We start from the raw sequence: 12,629 nt of genomic DNA, 5'->3' as shown, positions 1-12,629 counted from the left end.
ATTGCTGAGACATTATACTTTAAACCTCATCAAAAATATCTCCGTGAAAATGTTTATTAGTCCCCTACCGGTTTAACCGGAGGGGACTTTAGGTTTACCCTCCGTCCGTCCGTCTGTCTGTCCATCTGTCAGTCCGTCCACAAAACTGGATCCCGCGATAACGCAAAAAATACTGAAAATATTCTTATGAAACTTAATATATGTGGATAGATGGCAGTATGGAGATTATGCACGTCTTTTTTTTTATTTCTTCCTATGTTGAAAATTCAGGTTGCTATGGCAACAAATAGACTGAAACTATGGGAAATTTAACACATAAACTGGATCTAGTGTTAGTGCAAAAAGTACTGAAAATGTTTTAATGAAACTTAAAATATAGATAGATGGTAGTATGGAAATCATACACATCATTTTAATCTTGAGGAGAATATTGAGAGCTGTCATACTTACCATACGTCGGCAACATCGTCAACAATTCTTATTCTAGTTTTTAGGCTTTTTCACTGTAAGTTCTTTATTTCGTACGGTATTTACTTAAAACTTCAAATATTTCTATAAAGTTTCTGGTCATCAACCACATCAAATGTGACAAGGTTTACAGCTCTAGCACATAAATTATCGGAATTACCTCCCTTGATCTTAGAATTTTCATGGAAAAAAATGTTTTTTTTATTTTTAATAACTTCTTTATTTCTTAATGTATCTATATGTACTTCAAACTTCATATATATGTTTCTTATTATCACTCAAATCATTTGTGAGAAGGTTTGATACTCTAGCAAGACAATTTCCAGAGTGATGTCCCCTTTGAAATTATTTTTTTTCGAGAAATTGGTATATTTCGCTCCAACTTCTTCACTCCTAATAGGGTTTACTTCACACTCCCACAACATAATTATATGACGACGTTTATCAATCTAGCATCCATATTTCCAAGATTACCGCCTCCTTAAACTTTTGATTTTTTCTTATTAATTCATTCTGTAGGGATGTTTAAAAAATTAATTTTAGAGTTATCTTCAGTCCGTCTGTTCTTAAAAACTGTTTTCTGATTAAATAACTTTTCCAACAAATTGGACCTTTTGATTATCTGTTGTATAAGCATAATTTCCTGACTTTTCATGGAAACCTAACACATTACTATGATACAGACAAACTAAGAAACTAAGAACTAAAAAGATTTAAGTTCATTCATGCCATTCATTCAATTGGTATAATTGAATGGTCAATGGCCCTTCAGAATGTTGCTGGGCTTCTTAACGGTAGGGGACTTATGGATTGCCGTAATACTATGATAATTGCTTGTTTTATAAGATCATTCGTGAAAATGACGACCTGACTAGCGTATTGATGGCGATTTTCAGTTTCGTTGATATCTTTACATACAAAAACGTACATATTACTTTATGATTTTTTTATATTCGGTGTAACTGAGACATTTTCCAATCTACACGTGTCATATTACACTTAATTTAGTAGATAAAACGTAATTGAGAACATTTTTACGAGGTAACGCTGAGTTCGTGAATGAAGAACTGAAGCAACGGCGGTTTTCTCATTAAAAGTCGCTAAATCTTATTTTACTAGCTTCCTTCTATTGTTATACGACATTTGTAGTTTGACAAATGTCTTAGGGATACAGAACATAAAAAAATAAAGTTATAAATGTGTTAAATGTACACATATTTATGTGACAAAACACAAAAGTCACCTTCAAACGGTAATCAGGTTGACTTTCTCACGAATGATCTAAAAAAGTAAACATATTCCTGAAAAAAAATTGTAATGCTGGTATGTGATAGCAGCCGTATGCGCTATTTCACTTCAGAAATAAAATATTTTGGTTCGTTTACTTACTGTGTTATTCGTTTTGGCAATAGCGTTGCACAGATTCGGCGTTACTTTTACGTTACTTGCATATTCCTGTGTTACTGGATATGCACGGTGGAAACTAACACAAACTAATCGTTTTTTTAGTGATTAGATTTTTCTCTTTAATTATGCCATTTCATTGGCTAGCATGTATGGTTAATTGGCTTCTTACAAGTATTGGACTCATGCTTGATTTAGGTAAAACAGATAATATACTGGCATCCGAACAATATTTGTCATAAACTGACATCCCTGCAGACATTGGAATATTAATATACGTATTTATGAAGTGTTCAAGCATATGTAGAAAAAATAAAGCAAGGATAAAACAGCTCCTAAGATGCTTTAGAGTTTATAGAATATAACACTCACCATTATCTTCGACAATTTTCTTTCTTTTTATGACGGGTGTTCTGTTCAGGGACCAGTAGCCACTTTCTCTGTTATCTATAATTTTAAAATGTTTGACGCCCTAAATATTGTAATTCGCTATCTGTTTTGCATACAACAAGAAATTATCAAATAATTTAAAAGAGAAAACCTCTATTGCCGTAATGTAATTAGCTGCGAGGAAATATACCAAGATTTTACCTATCGTATGTTCCCACACTACCAGGTCAATGCATTAATTGTATGCATTAATTGTATTTTGGCTTAATAACCGGGGATTTGTCCAACTGACAGTTAATAGCTTCAAGTAAAGATTTAACATCTGTCTTTCCTATCAGGCTGTATACTTGGGGTTGACAAAAAATCGAATCAAAACCAAAGAAATTCATTCGATGCTCTTTTGAGAAGTTGACATCTTTACCATTACCTTCTAAGTAAAAATATATAACTTGATATTTGTCATTTATAACTAAACTATAATTAATTACAAAATAATTGCTACATTAAACCGAGAACAGTGTTATCGTTAAATATCCATTGTGTTGTCTATTTTCTAAATCTGATTTATGTGACATGTTTCATTTTGTCAAATTGACACATTTATTACTTCACTTTAATTGACAACTAAATGTATTTATAAAATGATATTTTGCTATCTTCTTAATAAGTATAACTAGTTATATTAGTCATTTTAGAATTGTACACTAAATATAATAAGGTTATTATTATACCTTGTTGAGTACAATACTGAAATACTGATTTTCATTGGACAAGTACAAAGGGGTCAAAACTATATTATACAAGGCGCTTTAAAAGCGAATGGTGCATGCACAAAATCATTCCAAAACAAATAAAAACCTACTTAAAATAGCAATAATATAATGTTCCGGAACATTTTATTCTGTAAAAGTACATTATTCATTTGTGTTAAATTACAGAAACATTCTATGTTACAGCTTTTCCGGGAATCAACCATATAATAATGGAACCAATATAATTTTATTGCTGATGAATTTTATAAAAATAGTTCATAAGATATAGATTTCTACCCTTTTAATTGAAAAGGGAATCAGTTTTTCTATAAAATAATCACCAGGGTATCACTATTTTATATCGTTTCATAAAGGGTCTTTCAAATAGAATTTCTTTTTCATAGAAAATGATTAGAGGTAGGAACAAAATGATTTCGTAAATTGCACAGGCATTCGGAACATTTGCCATGCCAATAATGGTCAAATTATCATAAAATATTCACCCCTTGATCACCAAGAACAAAATTATAATCCAGCACCCGTTTAATATATAAAATATATACAAGATTTATAACTCGCCGTAGCGTATTCCCCATAAAACGGTCAACGTTTTGCTCTCGCAGTTTCTTTTTTTTTTAATTCGACATATTTTCATACTTAAACGTGCAAACATAGCACAATATATATATCTTTCAGTAACCGTTTGTTGTAATGTTCGTTTATTAATAGACAATAACTAATATAAATTAAATCAAGTGCGTTGATACAATGAAGTAAAATAAAACTCGACTAGTAGACAGGACTGATTTTGAGAATTTGGCTCTCTATAAGATGCTAGAGGCATTTTGTAGTACAAGTGGTATCTTGGTGTATTTAACCTATTTAAGGTATGCTGGATCCGATAAAGGTGGATACCAAACTGAAAAACTTGATCTTGACCATTGAAATGGCCATTTAAAATGACCACTAAAATGGCCGCCAAATTTCTTTATCATAAATGGATGATATATCAAATAAAACTTTAATGAAAGGAAAAGCCTGAAATTTGTCACAAAGCATGTTTAGGTAAAAACAAATAAGACACCAAAACAGAATTTAAAAAAAGCCAATCCAATATGGCCGAAAACATCCAAGATGGCGGACATTTTCTTAAGGCCAATATAGGAACCGCCAAATTTATGAAATGGATGATTTATCAAATACAACTTTTAAAGATAGGAAAAACCTGAAATTTGTCACAAAGCAAGTTAAGGAAAAAACATATTAGACACCAAAACAGAATTTAAAAAACCAATCCAATATGGCCGAAAAATCCAAGATGGCGGACATTTTTCTATATGCCAATATAATAGTAATATAGTAGTAATATTAAAGATAGTACTGACTATTTTAAGGCATTTTAACATAAGAGACTATAATGTAAGAGATAAAATTTCTAGAAAGTCCTTACTCCTTTGAACCATCACTTTATTTAGGGTTTACGCAGCGAACACTACATTCTTCCCTTCCCTATCTGCTAAATATATAGATATTTCATGTATTTTATCTGGCACTTTATGCAAGGATATAGAGTGGCTACTCAGATTCCTACTTATATTTGCAAAACACTATATACCAGTATTTCTTTCAACATGGTTTTTAAACTTGACTAACCACCTGAGAAATTTCTAAATAGTTTACTCTTACTCATCAGAGCTGCCCAATACAACTTACTTATTACGATTTTAAATTTCAGGAAATATTATGTAGGATGATTTATATTGTCATTAGAAATTTAAAACCAATAACACTTATATATCAGCTTAGATTTAATTTTGCTTCACTAAAGGATTTATCACTGTCAAACAACCCTATCCTCCCATGCATGCACTGGTTTCCAAGTCAGGTGTCAGTGAATGAGGCTTCATCTTGAGAATAATGCATCACCTAAATACACATCTACATATCTAAAAGCTGAACTGCATGAGCATCTAAAGGATTATATTTTGATCCTAGTTAAAATGCCCTATCCTGCGACTTACAAATTTTATTTATTGACCCATAAGCAACAACATTAGGGAAAAGCTGTGTTACTATGATGTCAATGATTGGAGTTTGTTTTCATAATGACATTGTTATAAAGCCAAAGGATTCAAGCTAAATAAGAGACTTTAATTATTATAAATAACAAAATGGCATTGGATTTTTAAATGTTTAGCATGAGCTTCATAATGGCCATGTCAAACAGTCAGTCAGAATGTTTGAATCTTATAACGGCCGACTTTTCTCGTTATGGATGTGTTTTTTCATAATGGCTGAGTTTTCTATCCATAATGTCATAGAGAAAATGCATCAGCTCTGAATTGCAAGTGCTAATGCGCCCAATATTGCACATTTAATTAATAATGCATATTATAAAACTCATAGTGAATCAAAAACATCCGAACCCTTGGGCCAGACTAAGAAAAAAAGTTTTTTCGTTGGCAGCAACATTTATCGCCTTGTGACTTTGTCATTGAATGAGATGTCATGGTTATGACTTCCAATTCTGCTAAATGTTTGTTTTATTTTCATCACAAGAAATCCTTTTCCACGCAATTTATGAATAATTTACATTAAAGAGGCCATTATATTATGCAAACGTTTTGGCTTTCTTTTTTTAATAACAGTAACTTGTACTTGAAGCTTGCACAAAGTTGGTTACGACAAAGTGTTCTACTGTGATGTCAGCCAAACAGATTAACTACAACATGCATATCCAGGCTACAATTGCCCTTTACCTTCAAACAATAGAAAGTAATCAGAAGTTATCATAATTATTCATGAAAAATTAATGATATTCTGTCAATCCCTGGAGAAAAGTTAGAGTAATTTACTGTAACTGTTGTAAAAGAATAAGAAATAATTGTGTCTTAATTACTAATTTTTAAATTAATTTGCCAAAGGTCTGATTATGGCTACTTCAACCAATAAGACGTGTAAAATTTGAGATATTTGTTTCTAAATGTTATGATCCACTAAGTCACTGGGTATACTGTTATAATTCAGGCACTGCTTTTCTTGCAATTATCCTTACTCCCAACATTACTAAATGGTCTGAAGTTGAACCACTCTTAAACTACTCTTCCCCCACCATCACTCACTGGGACATAGCCCTTCCTATAGCTACCATAACCACCACTATCGCTAAGTCCCCAAGACACTCAGCATCAACGGCAACATTATAGAGCAAGCTTCCCATATAAAAGAAAGTTGTAGGAGAGTGATCAGAAGACTGATATGATCGTATGATTGCTTGTCAGTTCTTACCACCACTACTCCATCACTACTCCCTAACCACCATACATTTTCTGCATTTACCCCCCAAAAATATGAACAAATAGTCCTGTCGGTATTTTCTGACCGATGAGATGGCTTCATTGATTGTGTTGGGATCACTAATGTTAATTTTAAGCCACCCGTAATAGATTAACTTGTCCTAATAGACTTGTTTTAAAACAAGCCACGCTTATAAATGCTAACAACTTTCTCAGCTCAAGCATATAACCTGTTTGCCAAAAACTTTAAATATTCACAAGATTCTCAATTGCGTTTTAGCTGATTCTTGTGGGATTTGAAAATGAAAGCGTTGCAGTTGCATTTGCTATTGAATTACCAAAGCTCAAATTACCGATAGCCTTGACCAAACTAGGTTCAAAGTCAAATGAGATCATGGCATGATACGCTCATAGCCTTAGTATTTTACAGTGGAATCCATAAAAGCACTAAAATCAAAAAGAATGTCTCCTGAGTGATCTCCAACCCAGTCAATCCTAATTTTCTTACAAGTCACTGGTTTACATTACCTTACCTAGATGTTTTGTTATTGTTGCTGTTCCTGGATGGCGACATATACAATTAACAAGATTCAACCATTTCTCCCCATAAGCCATTCAAAATCCACATGATAACAAATTGAAAGACAAAAAACCTCAAAAAGGGACCCCTATTGTGCTCGCCATCCGCCATATTTTTGTCATGTTAGCTTTATAGAATTAAACTACTTTCTTCATATTCAAACCTTGAATCCAGTGTGTGGGCTTCTACTGGGTAAACAATATATGGACTATTTCTATTAAGAGAAGGAACATAAGCTCTTTTGTTCAGGAATGAGTTTTTTTTTTCACGATTTGTTTTTTCGAAAACCCGACTGAATGGCGATTTCTAATGTGAAATGCTAATAATTGAATTTATTTCAATCTACCCTTTAATCGTTTTTATTTTTAAGACCGACAAAGCCTTTATCACTTTTTTGAGCAGTAAAAACAAAAATCAGAAAACAACATATTAAAAGACTAAACAACTTAACCAAACCAATGTTTCAGACTGTGACAAATACTGGCATATGTACATATAACGAATGGGCACTCAATTCATGAGTATGATGTAATATTTACATATAAAAAATTATTGAGAGCTTTATTGCATAACACAGTACAATTCCTTCAAAGCTTCAGTATCAAATTTATTCAGTAAATTAAATTCTTAAATATGATAAAAATATTATAACGAAATGAAGTTTTAACTTACATGATTTTAATAATCATGCTTTGCAAAATAAAAAATATATATGACCTTTATGACCTTGTTTTTGGGTGATTTTTACTTGTTAACCTTATATATTACTAGAAATTTGTTATAAATTAATTTAATAATTGTATAAACTTAGAGAATATTGAATAATCATTTGATTTTGACAAGAATAATTTATTGCATCATATTGTATCATAGTTTTAATGACCTATTTAAGTATTTTTAGCGGCCATTTTGAATTGACCTTTTGAAGATCAAGGTCAATTTTATTTTCTTGGTATCCACCCTCATCGTCTTCAGCATACCCGTATTAGGTTAAAACACTCAAGATATTACTTGTACTATAAAATGCCTCTAGCATTCATATTTTCTTCAAATCAGTCCTGCCTATAGTGTTCAGCACAAGATATAAATTTATTCTGCAAAGCCTTAATATGTGATCCTAGATATTCACTAAAAATACGGAACATGCGCAAACAAGCATTATACATAGGGTCAGTTCAAGTTTATTATGTATGATGATACTACACCGTTAAAAATATTAAGCCATCTATCCTCATTTACGATAACTTAATTATCAAACGTGAAAAGCTACCTTAAAATTCCCAGGTCGACATATTTTGTGCCAACGAAATTTCCAAAATTATCACGAGTAAACAAAGTATAACATTGAATTGAATGTGCCGAACGCCTGTGGTAAAATTGTAAGGTAGTCAGCATTTTATGTCAAAGGAGTCTCTTTTTCTATAAATTATTGAACGGGGAGTCATTATTCTATTTAGGACATTCTACTTTGTTACACTGGTATCATTGCCGTAACTTCACCTTAGTAATATTAGACTTGGACGCATTTATGCGTAAAGAGCCCAGCCGCTTCTTCTAAAATTTCAGTGACCACCCTGGACCTTAGGCGAATTTATTTATCATAATTGTTATTTGGTCGCACATTCCACAACAGAATATTCACATATACATCCAATAAAAACAAAGTGCCTAGATGAAATCGGCGCACTAAGTTAAGATACAGCGTATTGAAACAGAATCAAATATAACATTAATGCGATGAAATATTTATTTGTTAAAATTTTACATATTTTTTATTAATATTTTTCTCCTACAACTATTTATAACATGTGATAAAAAGAACATGTATGTTGCCATCGAAGCGTATATTTACCCACACATACTATACCTTCTTGTGGCTTAACACTCGTTACTGGTTTCATTCTTATTGATGAAGACATATCTTCTAACTTTTTGCTTTTTACTTTGTCTTCAGTCAAAACATCTGCAATTGTTTTATATTATATTTATTTCTTGTGGATATCAACAAATCTTACTTTAAACTTTAAAGTATTTTAAAATATTTTTTTCTCAGAATTATTTATGAATAGTTGTGCAGTTGTAAAGAATCGTGTTTATTCGGCTTTATTTTATAAGCACGCACCCACATATACATACACACACACGCACGCACATATACATTTTTATAGTTTTATATTCCTGTTCTGTTGTTACAGTAATTGCAAATTGCACCCCGAATACATAAAACAGTTTTTAACCTTTTTATTCCTGATCATCGCTTTTGCCATTTTCTGTCTCGTTTGGTGCAACACCATTTACAAATAGCGAACTCGTGTTTATACATGTATATAATCATTCAAAACCATTTTTGCTTTAAAAAAAAAAAAAGTATTTGAATTGAAATAAGACAATGGTTTGATCGTAATTTGGATAATTTATCTAGTTGTAGATACTTAAGTAAAACACGCATGGGTATTGACACTATATGTTAAGTGTAATTTCAATGTCACGCTCACATTTCGTAAATTAAGTACAAACGTTTAAATTAAGTACACACGCGTAAAATAAGTTCAATCACGTAAATTAAGTACAAACGTATTGAATTAATAGGAAGATAGATTTTTTTCTGTTTCTAACTGAAATTGGATAAAATTTGTCTCACACCATGTATATGAAATACAAAATGTATTTACATATCTACATGTATAACAGTTACATGATAAGAAAATTAAAATGTAATTGAATGATAGTACTACTACAGTAGTGATACTTCAATTGTGTGTTATAAACCGAAATTATATTTTGCATTACACGCCGAACTACAACAAAACAAAAATGTGTTAACTATTCCATGAAAATCAGATTTTATTCAGTGAATGAGATTTCGGCAAAAAGGGAAAGAAAGTACCTATGGTATAAAAGTAATAACCTACCTCCCACAGGTAAGATCATTTCCGGTTGAAACGTCGAAAGTATATGAAAAAAGATTTTAATTTCCAGATGACTCTTTTTCATTATGTCGTGCAAAATATATTTTGTTATCAGAGACCTTGTTCCTCCAGTAGTAAATCTCTCAACACGAAGTAAATTGCTCTGACAACATGGGACAATTATACCGGAAGGACATACATTTTCAAGAAGAAATTCATAATTTGAGGTCAAAGCATCCTTTGGATTTTTTGTGTCGTCTGTAAAATAAAATAAAATATTACAATGCTTACGTCTAGTATTAAATTATTAACAGCTTATGTTATATAGCCCAGTAGAAAATATCCGTTTATATACTGTCATGTAACTTGTTAGGGGTATTTATAACCAATTCATAATACTGAACTACTGTTTTCTTTGATGAAGGTTCATTCATTTGCCACAGTAGTTTATATAGATAATACATAAGAAAAAATATCGATTTTGGTTTAAATAAGTACTATAATCATTAATTGCGGTCAATCTATAATGCTTGCTTGAAGAATGAAGTTTTGAAATATAACACCTAAACACAGCGATTTCAATCTTGTTAACATTTAAAACAATTTAAAAATTGTTCACATGCTTAAGTTTCACATACTCTTCAAAACTCGGTTACAAGTTACTGAAGATCAATATTATATACATCTTAAAACAGACACTAAAGAAATGCATCATTGCATTCATTGGAAACAGTGGATGCTCTCCAGATAGTACATGAGGAGAACAGGAAAGTGAAGAGAGAAGTAACAATTAGTAAATTCAGAATGTATGTACTTTTCCACGAACTCTAGTTAGTGGTTATTGAGAATAAGTCCGGTTAAAATCACACCTTTAAAAATAACAAAAAGGTATAACTACGTGAAAAAACATTTAACTTTAACATGTTCTTTATATGATATCTTCTTAGAAGACTTCGGTATTCGATATTCCAGCTTAATGTTGCTGAGAAAACTTGAGAAAAAATGTTGAAGCGGAAAATGCTATTAATATGCAGACCTCTAAGTAGCAAAGCTTCTTTGAAGTTTCGATAAATTTAAGCCAGTTGCTGGGAATATTCCTTTGACCTTTCTTTGATTTTTAACCCCATCGTCATTGTACAAAATGAACCAACCAAAAGAATGAACCGTGTAGTCACGTTGTACACAAACCTTCTTTCCTAATGTCCTCTGGACATGGATGGATAAACGATGGGACAGATATGCATTCCGGTCGGGGAGAATACATATACTGAGTAAAGATGTGTTATACCTGAGAGCTGCAAGACTAATACTAGACAAAGATTATGATACTCCTTCTGCCGAACTTGCTGGATGACCTTTTCACAGAGGGTTGTTTTTCAAAAAGCTATTATGATGTTTAAAATAATGAATTATATAGCGCCTTTCTATTTATTGAATAATTTCATTTTATCGTCAGATGTTCATTGCGTTCATTATCTGATTTTCAACTTTATACCCCTAGACCAAATACTGAAAAATTTCGCAAGTCTTTTGTTTATTCTGGATCTTGTATTTGGAACGGCCTTCCTGATTATATTAAGTCTGTTACATCTCTGAACCATTTTAAACCGTTATACTTGAGAGATTATCACACATTGATGTATACAAATTGATAATCTCCTGTATGTATTTCCATTTATGTATTTTAATAGTTTGAATATGTTAAATTTACATTGTTCCTTGTTGAGGGTCTCATGGAAGATTGATATGTTTGTTCAAATGAGTTCTCTTGTTAAATAAAGTCTTTATTATTATTATTATTATTATTATTATTATTATTATTATTATTATTATAATATTATACCAGGTGAAGCAGCAATATTAACAAACAATATTTTTAAACGATTTCATCAAAAAGATATATCATATATCGACAAACCTGTTACGAACATGCGATTCCATACATATTCTTTCCTTTTCTTTATCTCATCAATAAGTGCGTCTAAATCTTCGTCTGATTTATCTAAAGCTAGATCGAACATACATCTCGTACCACTTGCACGCGACAAAAGTCGATTTTCGTTGATACTTTTCTTTTCAACATCGGTAAATATGTCAAGATCCATGAACTTTATAGCATCTAGTTCTTCTGTCAAGAACGCAATGTTGCGTCTTATAATTGTTTTCGGGTCAAACTTTTCTGTATAAAATAACATGGGGTAAATATGAGAAAAAAAATCAGTCGCTTTAAAGATTTGTCAAATGAGTCAATAAAAGTTCTAACCTGTAATGTGGTCTTAGGCATTTTCTTTTTATGACAAGATTATAGATTACTATAACTGTGAATGCTTTGCTGAAACAAGATAGATAGCAATTCATGAAAAAATCAAGCTTAATTTTCTTTGCCTATCGTCTAGAATATAAACCTTTTTACGTCGCAGTCCGTTCCTATGAAAAATCGAAAAAAAAAAGATTGTCCTACATAGAAATCTAATAGAAGTCATAGACAATTCCGAGTTAGTTTAAGACAATATGAACTAGCTTTTAACAAAAACAATAAAAGATGCCTTTATAGCCTTGTGACTAAGTTTGCCATAAAAATGCATGGAAAAGACGAATTCCCTCTTACGTACGATTACGGACCTGACATTGACATTGTTTAAAAAAATGTTGAAATATATCTGTTAGCAAATAGAGGTCAACTTAACTGTTGTTCAATAGTTCATATAGACCTTTTTACGACGCGGTCCGTTGCTATGAAAAATCGACCGGAAGAAGTATTTCCCCGCACATGCGCAATCTGCCCAGGGCAAAAAAAGCATTGTCTAACATAGAAATATAGAAGAAGTTC

General features: G+C 31.5%; 1 protein-coding gene across 1 annotated transcript in view; it reads right to left on the bottom strand.

Annotated features, from left to right (window-relative positions):
- LOC132743463 (uncharacterized) overlaps nt 1-12,629 on the bottom strand; it is a 39,586-nt gene that overhangs the window by 2,877 nt on the left and 24,080 nt on the right. Inside the window, exons 9-12 of the mRNA XM_060731984.1 lie at nt 11,718-11,978; nt 9,803-10,057; nt 8,758-8,853; nt 2,245-2,319 (exon numbers count right to left, since the gene is read on the bottom strand). Of these exons, the coding sequence (XP_060587967.1) occupies nt 2,245-2,319; nt 8,758-8,853; nt 9,803-10,057; nt 11,718-11,978 (687 nt within the window). The remainder of the gene's footprint in view (nt 1-2,244; nt 2,320-8,757; nt 8,854-9,802; nt 10,058-11,717; nt 11,979-12,629) is intronic.

The sequence above is a fragment of the Ruditapes philippinarum genome, unplaced genomic scaffold, assembly GCF_026571515.1.
Source record: "Ruditapes philippinarum isolate M1 unplaced genomic scaffold, ASM2657151v2 ctg483_1_1_1_1, whole genome shotgun sequence".
NCBI classification, from domain to species: domain Eukaryota; kingdom Metazoa; phylum Mollusca; class Bivalvia; order Venerida; family Veneridae; genus Ruditapes; species Ruditapes philippinarum.
The sequence above is the reverse complement of the archived record's forward strand: the minus strand, read 5'-3'. Positions and strand labels throughout refer to the sequence as shown.